Genomic DNA, 17,459 nt, shown 5'->3' with positions numbered 1-17,459 from the left:
AGCTGACTCCAGCTGTGGCCAGGGGCTCAAGGCACCTCTTTATTGACAATGTAGGCAAGAGGAAATAGAATGACTGAGATGCTGATGGCAGCCAGGAGAGGAGAGGTAAAAGCACAGCCTTGAGGATGTCCACAAGCATGGCTGCAGGCAGCTCAGTGCTGCAGGGTCTGTATGTGTCAGGATCTGTCCTTACAGACAGCAATCCACAAGGTAGCTATGAGAAAAGCTGGCAGCAGGACCTGTGGCTGGAGCCAGGCCACCAAACAGTCCCAGCCCCTCACACGAGCACATGGAGACCTCTCAGTTATTAACTTTGCCAGAGTCACCACCCAGAGTGATATTCATGCCCAGAGCCTTGCCAGAGCTGCCACGGAGAGTGACACGGCAAGTTCAGTCCCTCTGACCATTGCTGCTCCACAGGGTCTCCCTTGCTGCACAGCCAGTGCTCAGCCATGTCCCCACCACACCTGGCAGGTGGCAGCAGTCTCCAGCGTTAGGTGCGGCCAGCCTGGGCCCGGCGGTGGGTTTGCAGGCAGGCCGTGGAACAGAAGGAGAAGTCGAGGTAATGGAAAGGGATCCGTCCCAGTAGGGACTCTCCACAATGCCAGCAGCGGCTGCAGGAAAGAGCAGAGCAAAAGTGACACCGTCCCCTGAGCAAAGGGGACACTTGCAAAAGTGTTAGAAGAGGAAAGGATTCCCTGCCTGGACTGGGACACAAGACGCCAGCAGCATGAGGGAGCTGGGGCTCCTCTGGTCTGACAGGGCTAGCCAGGACATGATCTCTGGGGGAGATGCTCTTTCAGAGCACAATGCAAGGTACTTTGAGGCAGAATGAACACGGAGGGACTTGGCCCTATAAAGGTTGTAAAGCCCCTGCCCAGATAAGCACAGGGAGTTCTGACTGCCAACAAACCTGGTGGGGTGGCAGAGCAAAGTAAAAGGGACACAGGAGTGGCTGGGGCATTGGCTTGCTGTAGATCTGGCTGCAAGTGGACCAAGTCATCCTTAGCAAAATATTTCAGGGGAGCAGGGCAAGAGAGGGAGGAAACTTATACAAGCACTACTGGGAATTGAGTGGGCAGGAATAGCTTTGGACTGGAAATGAGAACTGGAGCAAGAAAGGCAGGGAACAGCTGTGCTGACATGGGAGAATTTGTCTTCAGAGCCATGCTGCTGGGATGGTTACCTGATGTTGGCAAGAGTCATGCTGGTGTCCTGCAGCTGTGCAGCCAACCTCCGCTCGGCAGCCAGTGCCCTCTGGGGAGCAGAGACAGCTCAGCCCCAGCAGCTCCTGGGAGCTGCTGTGCCCAGAGCCCAGCACACCAGCACTGTCCTATCTGGGCTGGATCCCCTTCCCAATCCTCACCTTCTCCCTATCAGACAGGGCTGCAAACTGCTGTTTCTTTTCCTGCTCCTGCTCCCAGCGCTGCTGCTCCTCCCGCTGTGCTTGCTCCCGTTGCTTCCGCTGGGCTTTCTGTGCCCGCTTCTTCTCCAGCTTCTTGGCTTCCATCTCCTGTGTCAGGGGCCCTGGCACCTAAGGGCAGAGGGCAGGCAGCATCTCCCACTGAGCCTGGGGAGCAGCACAAGTAGGAAAGGAGAGCTTTGCTCTGGGGTCCCCCTGCTGGTGAGGGCAGAGGGCAGGCACCCACCTTGGCACGGCTGTAGTCATACTTGTCTGGATGGACCACCATGAACTTGCGGAAGGCATTGCGGGTCACTCTGTCAGCAGAGACACAGTATGGGGTCCTCTCCTGTCTGTCCCTGTGAGACAAGGGAGCCCAGTTCACTCACACTGCCATCTTACTATCTGCATCCCACTGGGCTGTGAGCCCAGAGGCTCCCCAGAGATGAGCGGTGTGTACTGCAGGCCATGGTATCACAGCCAAGGAGGGGAAAGTTCCTTATTCCTACACCAGAATCCTCCAAATCTTTCTTGCCTCTCAAAGCCCCTGCATGGGGCTTTTGTCTCACGGCCCTTGGAACTGCCAACCAATAAACCTGAGTGCACTTTGAGGCACTGCCCACCTGCTGCCATGCCAGACCAGGCAGGCAGAGAAAAGGGTGGTTCAGCCCCTAGGCCTCCCATAAAACCCCCAGATGTCCCAGGTCATAGAGACCAATACTGGCTGTCCCAGAACAAGAGTGGCACCAGTTTCCTGTGGCTGAGAGAGGAGTGAGTCGCTGGACTCCCACAGCAGGGGTTGTGAACCACTGGGTGCCCTGCAGGCACACCTGAGGGCAGGGTCTGCCCCCGCCTCCAGCAGCAGACACACAGCCTCAGCCTTGCCGGCCCGTGCTGCCACGTGAAGCAGGGTGCAGCCACGCTCGTCCACGGGCTGGTTCAGCAGGGAGCGGGCCATATCCAGAGATTCCCTGTCCTCACTGTCCCCTGGCAGGCCCCCGTCCTCTGGCACACCCAGGAGGTGCCGCAGTGTCCGAACATCCCCTGTCTTGCAGGCAGTGAACAGAGCATCACAGAGCTGGGTCTGAGGGTCTCCTGTGAGGGAAGAACAGGACAGGAGTCTGATGGGCAGACTGGGCAGAGCAGCACTCTGATCTGACTAGGGAACACACACAATGCATCAGCCTGCTGGCTGGATTTGGGCACTGTGGGATCTCCAGCAACTTCAGAATCTGTGGCAATGGGCTATGGCATTGCTAGGCACTGTTGGCAGCAGCCAAGTCATCTCCTTAAGTAAGACCCACTCCAATTCCCCCAACACACCCGGCTTAGTCAGGTGTTGCCTGGTGCCCTTGGCTCCAAACACACAGTTCACTCAAAGGCACATGACTGCACTAAAGACTTCTCACACCCAGCTGTTCTGGGCACCTGCATGACAACGTGTTCTTCACCCCACTGAAAAGCCACCAGTAAATGGGACACGTATCCAGCCAATGCAGCTCAGCTCCTGACCCCACTTACCTCCATTGCTCCAGGGAAGCAGCCCAGCCTCAGCCTCCCCCTGGAGCTCTGTCACTGGCTCCAAGTCAGGCTGCCCACACTCGTATCCAGTCTCTTCAGCACAAGGCCCTGCTCAGGCAACACGTGGTGAGGAAGAAAGAGGGTCAGAGTCAGCCTGTATCCCAGCCTTCCTACACTGCCCCTGCCAGTTCTTCCCCCTCACCTTTCTCCACCTTCTTATCCCTCTTCTTCCTCCTTTTGCGGTTTCGCTTGGGCATCACTTCGAACTCTCGGAGGTCCAAGGTCCCCAGTGTCACTTCTACAGTCTCCAGTTCCCCTGCAGGGCTTTCTTCCTCCTCTTCCTCTGGGGCTGAGGGGTGTGATAAGACTGGGGCTAAGGCCCCACACACAGAACTAATCATTTGGGGCTCTCGGCCAAGAACACCCTTTTCTCCTGTCCAGCCATACTCTGAAGCTGCAAATCTGGCCCATGCAATAACATCAGACCCCTCCTGCTTGCTCAGAGTCATGTTTTCCTCCATAGTTCAACTCACCAGTTGTGTCCTCCTGCGGGGGATCCACATCTGCCTTCAGCTGCCTCTTTTGCCAGACCTTCCTGGGGGACCCAGTGATGTCCTCCAGTGGCGTGTCCTTCCCTGGGCAGCAAGGGTGCTCTTGTCATTGCCTGGGGACAGGGAGCACCCCATGTCTCCAGGGACTGAGGGCTGAAGAGCTAGCACCTCGACCCCATAGGGCAGCATGCCCTAATGCACAAGGAACCATGTCACCCCACCTGCTCTGACCTACAGGCATGAGGGCTGGTCCAACTCACCATACACCTGCAGGCTGGCCAGCGTGGCGTGGACTCGCAGCACCTCTCGCAGGGTGGCCCTGCGGGTGCTGAGGGGGATATGGCAGATGCGAGGGTCCCCTCGGGTGAGAAGTGGGTTCCTGCCACCAAAGAGCAGCGCACGATTTTGACGAGGGGCCCGGAGGAAGATGCGCTGAGCTTCATTCAGGTGCTGTGCCCAGGCTGCCAGGAGGTCCTGAATATCCTGGGTAGAAAGGGGAAGCTTTATGGAATCCTGAGCAAACGTAGTTCTGGAGCAGGGACAAATCCAGAACAGAGTAGCCTTGGTTGGGTCCTGCCCCTTTTCCAGAGCCCATCGCCCCTGCCATGCCCTCCAGCAGCAGTGTGGTGCCACCTGCCAGAGGCAGCCAGGCCCCCTCTCCCTGCCGAGAGCCCAGCGCTGCGGCGCATCCTCACCTTGAGCAGTGCAGCCTCGTTGTAGCGGCGCAGGGAGGCCCCAGCTGATCTGGGTGCTGACCCTGGGGTCTGGGCATCCCGAAGGCCCTGGGCTGTGCCCCGCCGTGCTCGCACCGTGTAGCGGTGGAAGGTCTTGTGCTCCTGCACATGCAGGCTATGGAGAGGGGCAGGCATGAGCAACAGAGCTTAGTGTGCGTGACATCAACATGAGAAAGTAGTTCCAGCTGACTGTGCCCAAAGGGACAATCCTGCTGTCCTCCTGTACTCACCCCCGGAACACTGCTCCTGCGAAGTGCCCGCCACCCATCATCAGCACAACCCAGCACGTGCTTGCACTGATGCTCTGCAGTGATGCTGTCAGCTCCATTGGCTCCTCAGTGTCACCCTAATACACAGACACCCTTGCTAGCACCCATGGCATTACCTCCTTAACTCTTGCTGTCCCCAGGATAGAGACCAGCCTCTCTGTTAGCACCAGAAACAGGTTTCTGGGAGCACCCCAGAGCCAAATAACAGGCCACCAACCAGTCTGGGGCTCTGACCTGGCACCAGAGTCCTTCCTATCACAGGAGGCAGGAGACTGTCAGAGAGACATCTACACCCCAGTGCCACCCACCTTTTCTGGAGTCCCTCCCCCAAAAAGCTGGGCTGTGACTTGCCTTCCCAGTGACCAGCACGCAGCGGTACGCGGAGATGAGCTGGCCCTTCGCATTGCGGAGCAGCACCTTGTGGGAGCGGGGAATCTGGGGGGTCCGGGCAGTGTCACTGACAGAGGACAGCGACTCTGACTCACTGCTCACATCAGAGCTATCCGAGTCAGATCCTGAGATGCTGGAAACATCACCTGCAAGGAAAAGAAATGATGCAGTGAAACAAAGCAAAGATTAATGAACAGCCTCCCCAAAACTCTGCAGGTGACTTCAAGGGCACTTAGAGAGCACCCATGACCCCAGAAATATAATAGATATATTTATTTATTTATATTATTTATATTTATACTGTCAAATAACCCTATATATCACAAACAGGCTGTGACCTGGGGAGATAGGAGTCTGGGGCTCTGGGTCCCCAGACATGCTTAGGCAGGAGCTCAGTTAAAACACATTCTTCTCCATATAACAAATCCTAACAGCTCAGGAGCAGTGCTGGACCCTCAAAAGACCCCAGCGGGACAGAATAAAAGGAGCCTGTGCTAGCAGAGAGCTTCATCCCTGTACAGAAGAGCCCTAGTGAGGTTGCTGACAGCCCCTGGGCTCCATTGCAGACAGTCCAGCTCCTCACCTGTGCGGGTTTTCTCCTCAAACACCTCTGCAGGCAGTGTCTGGCGCCCCAGGAGTCGCTGCTTCAGGTTGAAGCGGTGCCAGTCAAGACGGTAGTGCTCAGTCTGTGGAGCAAAAAAGTATGAGCTGGCAGCACCTTGGTGGTCAATGAAAGCCATCACCACCAAAGGGCATGAGGTAACAGATTCCAAGAACTAAGCTGATGCTAGGCTCCTTCAGTCAGTGGTCCTGACTGGAAAATCACAGTATATTAAGGAGTTACCCATGAAAGAGTTAACCTGAACAAGTACAGGCCTGTGCTACGCTTACCCTTTACTTCCAGTAAATGGTACTTTTAACTGATAAATACAGGGATATGGATAAAGTCATGAGCAGCAGGCAAACAGCCAGCACTAGGCTGCACCGTGCTGGGGCTCAGCTTCCACAGCAGGATGCCACCAGTCATGCCAGCCCCACTCCCCCTTCACACTGCTCAGCCCTGCTCACCTGCTCCTCCCGGCTCCCAAACACCTGCCCGCAGGTCAAGCAACACATCCTCTCTGCCGCCTTGGCGACCCCATGGGCCTTCTCCTCACAGCTGGGTGCTGCAGGTTTCTCTGGAAGAACAAGGAAGAGCTGTGCACAGGCAGCCCCACAGGCTGCACTGCAAGGAGTGGAGCACACCTCGGTCCCCCCTCAGCCAACCCCAAGAAACCTATGGTTGAAGGAGCTTTGGGGACCTTGTGGTGTCACCAAAATAAAGTCTATTTACCCACCCACCAGGTAGCTCCCATGGCCAAGCTCCGGGGTGATCACCCAAGCTGAGTTGGGGACAGAACACCAAATCTGTGGTGGACACGAGTCAATTGACTTCCCTCCCCACGTACCGTGGCTCACAGGTGCCGGCTCGGCAGCACCCACATCCGCAGCGGCTCCGGTGACAAGGGTCAGCCCGTGCAGGAACTCCGGGTCCTGAGCGGCCTCAAACACGGACCTGCTCTCCGGCATCGCTACTGCTCCCGGAGGACGGGCCAGGCTGAGCAATGGGCCCGTCGGGAACCACCCGCCTCCGACCACCCGGACACCCGCCCCACGGGCCCATGGCTCTGCCCCCGAGCCCTCACTGTGTCCGGGACCCTCCCCCCTCCGCCCCGGCAATCCCGCACAATCCGCCTTCCCCGAGCCGCTGCACACCCATCGCCAGCCCAGCCGCGGTGCCCCCCGGACGCCGCTGTCCCCCGGACCCCGCTGTCCCCCGGACCCCGCTGTTCCCGGACCCCGCTGTTCCCGGACCCCGCTGTCCCCCGGATCCCGCTGTTCCCGGATCCCGCTGTTCCCGGACCCCGCTGTCCCCGCTGTCCCCCGGACCCCGCTGTCCCCCGGACCCCGCTGTTCCCGGACCCCGCTGTCTCCCGGACCCCGCTGTCTCCCGGACCCCGCTGTCTCCCGGACCCCGCTGTTCCCGGACCCCGCTGTTCCCCGGACCTCGCTGTCCCCGCTGTCCCCGTGACCCCGCTGTCCCCGCTGTTCCCGGACCCCGCTGTCCCCCGGACCCCGCTGTTCCCCGGACCCCGCTGTCCCGCGCCCGCCCCGCCGCTCACGCGCGGCCACAGCTGTCCGGCCCGGAAGCGCCGCTCGTCACATCCCGCGCGCCGCCGCGGGGCCCGCCCCCCGCGCTCCCATTGGCCATCCGTGTCCCACCCCCCGCTCGCCATTGGGCGCCGTGCCCGCCAGTCGCGGGCGGGGCCGAGCGGGCCGGGCCGGGCCGCGCCGGGCCGGTGGCGGCGCGGGGCCCCGCCATGGCCCACTTCGAGACGCAGTACCAGCGCCTGGAGAGCTCCTCCACCGAGTCTCCCCCCGGCGGCGGCGACCTCCTCGTCCACGTCCCCGAGGGCGCCAAATGTGAGCGATGGCACCGGGGGTTGGGGCCTGGCCGGCGGCGGGGAGCGGAAGAGGCCGGGGACGCAGGGCAGAGGCTGGGCACCAAGGGGAGCGGGTGGCGGCTGCGGGGCTGGTTTGGGACCTCGGGTGCCAGGGGCAGCGGGGGAAGGGGTGGGTTGTGCTGGTCACAACACCAAGGGTGGGTGTGCTGAGGGCCCCTCACTCTGTGCTGCTTCTTCCTTCAGCTCCGTGGCATCACATCGAGAACCTCGACCTTTTCTTCTCTCGCATATCCTTTTGCAGGGCGAGGGTCAGGCCCCTCCTCCCGGCTCTAAGTACAGGGAAAACATGGAGCTTTGTGTAACTTGGAGCTTGGGCAGCGTCAGCTCATTCCTGTAGGACACTAGACAGCTCCTGATGGGCTGACAGAACCCCCGCACCTTGGGATGCTGTCATTTGATACAGGGTCATACAGGTGCTTCTGGGAATTCTTGGGCAAGTGACGATGGTACTGTTGTAGTTACAGTTAATGGGTTATATTCTTAACAGGATTTTATTGCTAGTGTGGCATTTACAATCAGAGTAGCACAGGATTTCTATAGGCAGAATCAGTGTAGTACAATATATAAGTAACAGAGAACTGAATTTTATGGTATCTCTTAGTCTGTGGTTTCTGATCATCTGGACTCTTTACAGATCTGGTCATATCTTAATATACGGTTTGCTGTATCAATATAATGTTCATAGTATAGACTCAAAAATCACATAAAAGGATTTGAGTCATTCACTTAGCCCTCAGAGGAAGCAGATGACCATGGGTGTACCCCTGGCTACACAGGGATCCTGGGTCTCACTATCCACCAGCAGCTGTGATAGAAGTTCCCACTTAGGATTTGTAACTCCTTGATTTTGTGGATAGTGCTCTGGGTATTGCTAATACTTCCTTCTTCTGTGACGGGGTCATCACCTCTGTTGGGTTGGCCAGGTGCCTGGGACCTTCAAGGACAGCATGGAAGAGAGTAATCAGCCTGGTGCCAAGGAATCTTGAGGCCCGTAGGAAGGGAAAGCAGAAACCCATTTGATTTATCTACTTGGTTCACAGGACCTTCAGCGCCTGATAACTGGGGAACGGGTGACCCCCCTCGGTGACAGAGAAGGGTTGCTTCCCTTTTAAAATGGTGTTAGCTAACCTGGCCACATTGCTGGGATCAGGAGCAGGTGCCAGGTGCCACTAAATGCATTTTTGTCTGTCTCTGTCTTGTCCTGCCCTGCCTTATCCACTATTGTGCAGCCTGAGTGCAGGCTGAGTTTCTGCTCTGAACAGACCCCCACTATGGGTGTTGAGTGCAGGAAGGAAGGAGCATGAACAAAGCCAAGTCCTTCTACCCTAGCTGTGCTTTACCTGGGCAGAGCGTGTTTTCCTGCAGTGGGGAACCAACTTGCTGGTGAGTAGGGGTGAGAGAGATTTTCTCTTGGTGGTGAAGGGAGACTTTGGCTGAGGAGCTGTAGAATACCAGTGGAACAGAAGCCTCTTTGTCCTTCATCAGAGAGGAGTCTCCATGCTGTTTTCCTTGACAGTAGCTTTCACGTCTATAACCTGCATCAGAAGAATGGCTTCACTTGCATGCTTATTGGAGAGATCTTTGAGCTCATGTAAGTGCAGGTTCCACTCTGTTGTGGCTGTGACAGCTGCTGGGGAACAGCCACAGGCACTTGCCAAGCTGTGTCGGTGGAAGGGCTCCTTTCATAATTGTCCTGTCTCCTCTTCTTCAGGGTTTTCCATGCCCCAGACCTGCATTTCACTTTGAGGAGCCATTGCCTGTGAGCGTTCCTCCTGTCATGGCTGTGGGATTGCATCTCCATGACATGTGACCCTGGCTGCTTCATGTTCTATGGTGGAGCAGAAGGGTGATTCCCTCACAACACTTCTCTTTTTTCACAGGCAGTTCATCTTTGTGGTGGCATTCACCACCTTCCTTATCAGCTGTGTTGATTATGACATCCTCTTTGCCAACAAAGCATTAAATCACACCCAGCATCCCAGCGAGCCCATAAAGGTGACTCTGCCAGATGCTTTCCTGCCTCCAAATGTCTGCAGTGCAAGGTAGGGGCATGTTAGCAACTTCTCTTGTTTTCTTAAGTACTCAGAGCTCCTGTCTGGGCCTGTATCCCACTACTTGCCTCTTCTTGCTTGCAGAATCCAGGCAAACAGCTTCCTCATCTGCATCCTGGTGATAGCTGGGGTTTTCTGGATTCACCGACTCGTCAAATTTATCTACAACATTTGCTGCTACTGGGAGATTCACTCTTTCTACATCAATGCCCTGAGGATCCCCATGGTAAGTCGCTGAGCCAGGGGCTGCATGCAGGGCTGCTGAGGGTCGTGGGAGGCATTTGCTGGGTGGTTGCAACTTGCCTTCACGCCTCTCCTCTTCTCAGTCAGACTGAACGCTCTTCCCTCTGCTCCATAACCACATGATCTCCTTTCAGCCTCTTCTCCAGCAGCCAGTTTATTCCATGTTAACCCCTCTCTGCCCAGTCTGCCTCTCCGCCTGCTGGCACATGCCTCTGCCATATGCCACACAATATGTGTACTCTTAAGCAGTGGCTTTTTCTGTGATGCCTTCCACAGAGAAGGCATAAGCAAGGATATCCTCGTAACTCCCTGGGGTGTGGACAACCTCAGCTTCCTTGTTTACTTGGGAGGCTTGGAGCTGCTTAGTTGTGAAGGTCACACAGGAGATCAGTGTGTCACAGATGGGGTTTGAGGCTTGCATATACATCCTAGTCCAGAGTCCTCACTCTGATGAACAATATGAAAAGGCATGTGTGCATCCTTTGGAGGGATAAAGTGTCTTGAGAAGGGTGGGGTGAGCCGAAAGGCTTGGTTTGCCCCCACTTTTTCTATGGGCTCCCTGTGGGACACTGCTTAACTCCCATCATGTTTGTTTCTCCCTGCTGACTCCAAATGGCAGCTCTGGGAGGACCCATAGAAGCTTGGACCTGTGTTTATGCCTCCAAGAAAGCTGGTGCCTGAGTGGCTGGTAAACAGTCATCTGTGCTAATCTAGGGGCTAAAGGGCACCGAGGCGAGGCATGGGGTTTGCCTGCTGCAGGCTGAAGTGGTGCCAGGAGGCGCCTCATGTCCTGGTGTTGCATGCACTTTGTCAGCACCCCGAGGTGTGTGCTGGGACCTGCTACCTCAGTGGGCTCAGCCTGGCTTCCTGTGCCTGGATACTTCTTGCTCCTAATCTTGCTGCTTGTCCACCTTCCAGGCCACCCTGCCCTACTACACATGGCAGGAGGTGCAGGCCCGCATTGTGCAGATCCAGAAGGAGCACCAGATCTGCATCCACAAGAAGGAGCTGACAGAGCTGGACATCTATCACCGCATCCTCCGCTTCAAGAACTACATGGTGGCCATGGTGAACAAGTCACTGCTGCCCATCCGCTTCCGCCTGCCCCTGCTGGGAGACACCGTCTTCTACACGCGTGGGCTCAAGTACAACTTCGAGCTCATCTTCTTCTGGGGTCCCGGCTCCCTCTTTGAGAACGAGTGGAGCCTGAAGGCTGAATACAAGCGGGCTGGGAACCGCCTGGAACTAGCTGAGAAGCTCAGCACTCGCATCCTCTGGATTGGCATTGCTAACTTCCTCCTCTGCCCGCTTATCCTCATCTGGCAGATCCTCTATGCTTTCTTCAGCTACACAGAGATCCTGAAGCGGGAGCCAGGCAGCCTGGGTGCCCGCTGCTGGTCTCTCTATGGCCGCTGTTACCTCCGTCACTTCAATGAGCTGGATCATGAACTGCACTCGCGCCTCAGCAAGGGGTACAAGCCAGCTTCCAAGTACATGAACTGCTTTATCTCCCCGCTTCTCACCATCGTGGCCAAGAACGTGGCCTTCTTTGCTGGCTCCATCCTGGCTGTGCTCATCGCTCTCACCATCTATGATGAGGACGTGCTTGCGGTTGAGCACGTCCTGACCACGGTCACCCTGCTCGGGGTGGGCATCACGGTGTGCAGGTGAGGTGGGTCTGTGCTGCCCCCGTGCTCCTGGCAGCGCTGTAGGGAGCAGTGGGGCTGGCAGCAATCCATGTAAACGTGCTCTTTGCTTGCAAATGGATGTGAATCTGTGTGAATGAGGGGCATGGCTGGGGAGAGGCAGCACGAGGCTGGAGAAAGGGGGTAGTAGTGATCCTGGCTGTAATGGTTGTATGGTATGAGGGCTGGTCTGGTTGGAAGGTTACAGGTGGAGCTGTGATATGGGCCAGTCACCCTGCCCTCCCAAGGTGACATCTCCCAGGAACCAAGGTGTAATGCTGTGATGTTTCCCTGTCCTATCCTACAGGTCTTTCATCCCTGACCAGCACCTGGTCTTTTGCCCAGAGCAGCTGCTGCGAGTCATCCTGGCACATATCCACTACATGCCTGACCACTGGCAGGGCAACGCCCACCGCTACGAGACCAGGGACGAGTTTGCCCAGCTCTTCCAGTACAAAGCAGTGAGCTTGGCTTAACTTTGGGGCTGGGGACTTGCCCCCATCCCTGCAGGAGGGAGAAGGTGCTGGAGGGCTCAACAGCTCCTGGGCTCATAGAGGAACAAGGCATCATCCTCAGAGATACTCCCCAGAAGATAGAGGGCTATCTGTGGGGTCTGTTTTGGGATTGTGGGCTTTTTGACCCTCAAGTTTGTGCTGAATCCATCATTTCTGTGCTCAGGTCTTCATTCTGGAAGAGCTCCTGAGTCCCATCATTACCCCCTTGATCCTCATCATCTGCCTGCGGCCCAAGTCCTTGGACATTGTTGACTTCTTCCGTAACTTCACCGTGGAGGTGGTGGGTGTGGGTGACACCTGCTCCTTTGCCCAGATGGACGTGCGCCAGCACGGCCACCCTGCGGTAGGTCCTGGGCTGCCCACCAGCACATCTGGTCCTTTAAACCCTTGAGAGACCCAAACTCACCTGGCAGCCCACAGCCCAGCCACCCACCTCTTGGTAGGGTGTCTGGGTTTGGCAACACAGGTCACCAGCTCCAGAAGGCTCTTGTGGCCCAGCTGTGATTATTGACCAGATCCTTCGGGAATCAGGCTGTGTCATTTCTTTGATGTCATAGCCTGTTTTCATAGCCAAGGGTTCTGTGTCCTCAGGAGAGTGGAATGGGGACATTCAGAAAGCATGAGCACTAAGAAGCTGATCTGCTTGTGCTCAGGAGAGAAGCAGTCTAGAGGAAATGGGAATCATTTTTTATTATGCAAAACCTACGATGGAGGGAGAAGGGGTCTATCTGTTTTGTGTGCCTGGGAATTTAGATCAGTTGTCTAGGGAAAGACTTCCTAGTGACACAGTCATGAACTAGGAAGGAAGTGAACTCATTGTGGCAGGAAGCTTTTAAGAAGTGTCATTTGTTGACTGTAATTGTTCCTGTCTGTGTGACTGTTCCCAGCTCCCCAGTTCCTTTGTAGCAATTTGTGTTCTGGGATGGAGGTGGAACACACTGTGCTTGTTGCGTCTTCTCCAGGCTGAGATAGCTGAATGAGAGTGGGGACTTTTGGGGTAGCACCTGCTACATAGGGAGCCATGGCCTTACATGGGCTGCGTGCTGCATGCTTTTCCCAGACTGATTGCAGGCTTCCCAGGGCTGGCAGGGTTGTAGATCCTGTCTCTCATTACCTGTCTGTTGTCCACAGTGGATGTCAGCAGGAAAGACGGAGGCCTCCATTTACCAGCAGGCCGAGGATGGCAAGACGGAGCTATCCCTCATGCACTTCGCCATCACCAACCCCAAGTGGCAGCCACCCCGCGAGAGCACAGCCTTCATCGGGTTCCTGAAGGAGCGGGTGCACCGGGACAGCAGCGTGGCATTGGCTCAGCAGGCTGTGCTCCCTGAAAACGCCCTCTTCAGCTCCATCCAGTCCCTGCAGTCGGAGTCAGAGGTGCCCAGGCTCAGGGCATATGTGGGTTGTTCTTGGGGTGCTTGCTACATGATGGCAAATTCATTGTCAGGCCCTCTGGGTAATTTTGCCCTTGCCTGGGATGTATCTGGGAATGAAAATGTGGTAGATCAGCATTATCTGGGACACTTCTGGGTTTTAGAGAAGGTAACAGGCTATCCTAGAGCCCTGTGAGGTGGGAGAGGGGCCAAAATAGCCCAGCTCTGTGTGTCTGGTGGGATCAAGTCCTCCAACTCTGCACAGGACAGTGACTCTCTCTTTCAACTCTGCAGCCTCACAGCCTGATTGCCAATGTGATAGCAGGCTCCTCAGCACTGGGCTTCCACATGAGCCGGGAAGGACAGGCTTCCCGCCATCTCTCAGAAGTGGCCTCGGCTCTGCGTTCCTTCTCTCCACTCCAGTCTACCCAGCAGCCTTCCAGTGGCTTCCAGGCGTCAGGAAGGGATGGAGAGGGAGCCCAGCCTCGTGGCGCCAATGCCATGACAGCCTCTGGGTAAGCTGCTGGCTAGAGAAAGGCAGCCAGACACCTTAGACATTCCTTTAGCCTTTGCCCAAATGCCATCCTGTTGTGCTAGACACATGGTGGCGTTTATCTGCAGCCTGGACAGCAAGGGACATTCACAAGCAGAGTTAGACTCAGGTCTAGGTGCCAGGTGCTAAGGCTGGCCCCAAAGGAAAACCTAGGGCCCTATTGTTCTCCTGTAGGTACCACAGTGGTACCTACCCCTGTGCAGGGAAGAGGCAGTGCCATAGCAGGGCTTGTGTATTTTGTGAGATGCAGCAGAGGGCATCTTCATATCCAGTTCAGGAGCAGATCTCTGTGAGCCTGACATTAGAGAGGGGCTGGGCAGTGTGGGGGCACTTGGGCAGCAAACACTCCTGGTGTGTTCCGTGGCAGTGCTGATGCAAGGACTGTGAGCTCGGGGAGCAGCGCCTGGGAGGGTCAGCTGCAGAGCATGATCCTGTCGGAGTACGCCTCAACTGAGATGAGTCTTCATGCACTCTACATGCACGAGGTGAGCAACCCAGAGCTGGGCTGGCCAGAGGGCCATGGAGCAAGGCAGCGGGACTGGGCTGCCCTGTCCATTGTGACGAGAAAACCAGGGTGTGTGCAGTGCCGCGGAGAGGGTGTGTTCGGGCATCTGGTTTCTCCCACACAGCTGAGTCACTCATGTTTTGGCCTGCAGTTGCACAAGCAGCATGCGCAGCTGGAGCCTGAGCGGCACACTTGGCACCGACGAGAGAGTGACGAGAGTGGGGAGAGTGCCCACGAGGAGCTGGACACTCAGCGGGGTGGCCCTGTCCCCATTCCCCGCTCTGCCAGCTACCCCTTCTCCTCACCCCGGCAGCCTGCCGAGGAGACAGCCACGCTGCAGACTGGTTTCCAGCGGCGATATGGTGGCATCACAGGTACGGGAGCCAGGGCAGAGGTCTGAGTTCAGGTCAGAGCTCTGTAACCGATACCCTTTATGGACTGGCACGAGCAGGCTGCCTGCTGCTAGACACTGGCAGTCCCCCAAGTAGCTAATCTAACGTCTTGCCTCTCTTGCAGACCCAGGCACAGTGCACAGAGCCCCATCACATTTCTCCCGCCTTCCTCTGGGAGGCTGGGCTGAGGACGGGCAGTCAGCGAGGCACCCAGAGCCCGTGCCAGAGGAGAGCTCCGAGGACGAGCTTCCGCCACAGATCCACAAGGTAAGGGTGATAGCTGTGGCTGAGAGGGGCAAGGTGTACTCTGATGCCAGGTGCTGGCAGCTGGTCCCAGTAGGTGCCACATTCTCTCTCTGCCTTGCAGGTATAGCCTGGTAGACTGGGGAATCTCATGGGGCTTGCAGATTGGGAGCCACCTGGACAGCAGGATGTGGCATCGGCTTGATTCTTCTCCTGCCCTGAGTGGACATTTTGTTGCCATCAATTATCGAAGAGACAAAACTGCCAGGCCAGCATCTTTGCTGTGGCATCTTGTGTCCAGCCATGTGTCAAGTCAACACCACTCTGACTTGTGGGGTGAATGCGTGTGTGAGTACATACCTGTGTCTGTGTTCACATCTGTGTCGTCCATGTTGGAGGATCTCTGCAGAGCCTGTGGAAGCTGACGTGATGGGACTAGCAGTGAGGAGCTGCTGGTGGACTGGTTTGGAGATGGCAGCAGCAGCTGCTCTTCAGAGGGATGTGAGATGGCATCAGCTCCATCCAGATGTGTGCCTGAAGCTGGGAACTGCCACCAAAATGAGGGCAGGAGTTGTTGAGGGTGGTCTAGCTCAGCCTGTAGCACCACACTGCCCTGCCTGCAGCCCTGAGAAGGTGCCTAGGACCATGTTAGTCCTCCCAGAGAGGACCAGCGTTGTGCCTCTCAGCCCAAAGCAGGACAACAGTGCGGCAGTCTCACACCCCTCTGTCCCGGCACCCTGCAGAGGGATGGGGCCTGGTGGCTACTGCTGGTATGAGTACAGATAGAAAACAGAGCTGGTGGGAACAGCTCTCCTTCCATCCAGGGATGCTGCAGCTCTTCCCTGACTCATGACAGCTGGCCCATTCCCTGCATGCAAGAAAGGGTCATTGGAGTGACACCACTGTGCTGGGGCAGCAGCATCCTCCCCATATATGTCAGCCATGGGATGTGGGCTATTAGTGGGCCCTCCTGCAGTGCCAAAGAGACCCCAGTGTGGAGCGGCCCCGCATCTTCCAGGAGTGCTCACAGGCCCCTCAGAGCCCAGCCTGAAGGACTTGTGCTCTGTGTGTTGGTTCCTTTTCTCCCGGCACAAAAAAGGCCTTTTTCCCCATGTCCAGGTGCTGTTCTATTGGGTCTGTCCTGATGCAGCTGTTCCTGTGGAACTGGGCCTTTCCTCTTCCCTGGCAAACGCTTTGGTTCATCTCAAATCTTGCCCAGAGGTTCCCAGCTTCTCCTTTCCCCTGAAACCTTCCTTTTGCTTACAGCATGGTTTCAGCTGCTGTGAAGACCATATACCATGCAGCTGTCTCATGCCTGGCAGAGCAAGGAGAGGGGGCATCCTGACCCCAGAAGGGAGAGGCACACCTCAGCCCAGGCTTGGGATGGTGGTGGGGAATCAGGATCCCAGCTATACAGTGTGGCCCCAGACAAGACCTTCCCACCATCCTTCTGTTTTCCCTCTTTTCTCTCTTCAGCTTCTGGGCAATTGCATCCCAGCTAACTCCTGCCCACGATTTACTTTCTATTCCCCTTGCCTCTGGCAGGGGCTGCTTGCTTTTGCCACGCCCTCTGCGAGCACTGCACATCCTCGTCTGCTGTCTCTGGAGTCCCGGGCCATCCCTCTTCTCCTGCCAGAGTTACTGCCCTCTGCCCTTTGGGCCTGGGACAGCTCTAAGCCACCTGCTGCCAGCACTTCTGCACCCAGGTAGCTGGGGCATGAGCAGGGCCAGGGGCCTTGCACAGGGACAGGCAGGTAGCAGGCTCCTTGTTACCTCAGGGAGGGCTGGGCAGGGCTGGAGCTATGACTGCCCTGGGGTCTGTATGAGATCAGAGTGTTCTAAAGCAGAACTCAGGATGGAGATCAGCTCTTCAGTGCTGGGGTCAGGACTCTGTGGACCCTGCTGGGGTCCTTCCATGGAAAAGTGGCTGCAACTGCTCCACAGCAGCTTCAGCTTGGGGCTCTCACAGCTTGGTGAAAGAAAGCAGAAAGCAAATCTCCCAAGAACCCAGATTTTCCAGTGGCTTCTCTTGGTGCTCAGGCTGCTGCCTCCCCTCTCTGGGCCTGTGGGGCACCATGTCTGGACTTCCTAATGGCGTTGCTGCTGGTCTGTACAGCTGAACAGCTGGAGGCAGTGCCCTGGGGCAGGGGGAAACTGGATCTTTCCCCGGGCTGGCAGGAGGGAGAGGCCAGGCGTAGCAGGCCCAAGTCTTTGCCGCATGTTTTGCTTGTGTCGTGTCCCATGTGCATGGCGAGCCACTCTTCCTCATCTCCTCCTGAGATGTGCGGGCACGGGGGTCCCTGGGGAGTGCGGTATCGTACCCCCGTGCCCTCGCTGTACAGCTGTATAGCCGTCTAATAAAGATGGGGTGTATCATCCCTGCCTGTGTCCGAGTCTCCCTTTGCTCTGTGGTACCGTGTAGCCCACCTGGGCCCGGCCGGCGATGGCAGCAGAAGGCTGGGAGGAGCTTGCCGGCTGCTCCGGCGGCACCGGGAGCTCCCAGGAGCGCAGTCGGAGTCGCGGGAGGA

General features: G+C 56.9%; 2 protein-coding genes across 6 annotated transcripts; one reads left to right on the top strand and one right to left on the bottom strand.

Annotated features, from left to right (window-relative positions):
* Window positions 1-6: 6 nt before the first annotated feature.
* Window positions 7-8,891, bottom strand: ANKZF1 (ankyrin repeat and zinc finger peptidyl tRNA hydrolase 1). Of its 4 annotated transcripts, none has more exons than XM_058839287.1 (16): window positions 6,999-7,143; window positions 6,316-6,441; window positions 5,936-6,045; window positions 5,451-5,553; window positions 4,829-5,013; window positions 4,439-4,554; window positions 4,170-4,323; window positions 3,735-3,957; window positions 3,457-3,558; window positions 3,126-3,296; window positions 2,924-3,031; window positions 2,233-2,497; window positions 1,650-1,761; window positions 1,367-1,534; window positions 1,187-1,257; window positions 7-614 (listed from the first exon to the last, which is right to left on the bottom strand). In XM_058839287.1, the coding sequence occupies exons 1-16, from the start codon at window positions 7,141-7,143 to the stop codon at window positions 494-496; spliced, it is 2,280 nt and encodes a 759-aa protein (XP_058695270.1). In that variant the 3' UTR covers window positions 7-493. The 4 variants fall into 4 exon arrangements, with proteins under 4 accessions (XP_058695270.1, XP_058695267.1, XP_058695269.1 ...); XM_058839284.1 differs by lacking the exon at window positions 6,999-7,143 and adding an exon at window positions 8,712-8,891 and having other exon boundaries at window positions 8-614; XM_058839286.1 differs by having other exon boundaries at window positions 12-614; window positions 7,030-7,048.
* ATG9A (autophagy related 9A) lies at window positions 7,158-17,309 on the top strand. 2 transcript variants are annotated; one of them, XM_058839276.1, is made up of 15 exons: window positions 7,158-7,330; window positions 7,555-7,598; window positions 8,898-8,962; window positions 9,083-9,130; window positions 9,252-9,413; window positions 9,507-9,648; window positions 10,584-11,332; window positions 11,658-11,811; window positions 12,029-12,208; window positions 12,997-13,242; window positions 13,533-13,753; window positions 14,159-14,276; window positions 14,448-14,670; window positions 14,813-14,955; window positions 15,056-17,309. In XM_058839276.1, exons 1-15 carry the CDS (start codon window positions 7,228-7,230, stop codon window positions 15,059-15,061), a joined length of 2,604 nt encoding a protein of 867 aa, XP_058695259.1. In that variant the 5' UTR covers window positions 7,158-7,227; the 3' UTR covers window positions 15,062-17,309. The 2 variants fall into 2 exon arrangements, with proteins under 2 accessions (XP_058695259.1, XP_058695260.1); XM_058839277.1 differs by lacking the exon at window positions 9,083-9,130 and having other exon boundaries at window positions 7,159-7,330.
* The last annotated feature ends 150 nt before the right edge of the window (window positions 17,310-17,459 follow it).

The sequence above is a fragment of the Poecile atricapillus genome, chromosome 5 (assembly GCF_030490865.1).
Source record: "Poecile atricapillus isolate bPoeAtr1 chromosome 5, bPoeAtr1.hap1, whole genome shotgun sequence".
NCBI classification, from domain to species: Eukaryota; Metazoa; Chordata; class Aves; order Passeriformes; family Paridae; genus Poecile; species Poecile atricapillus.
The sequence above is the reverse complement of the archived record's forward strand: the minus strand, read 5'-3'. Positions and strand labels throughout refer to the sequence as shown.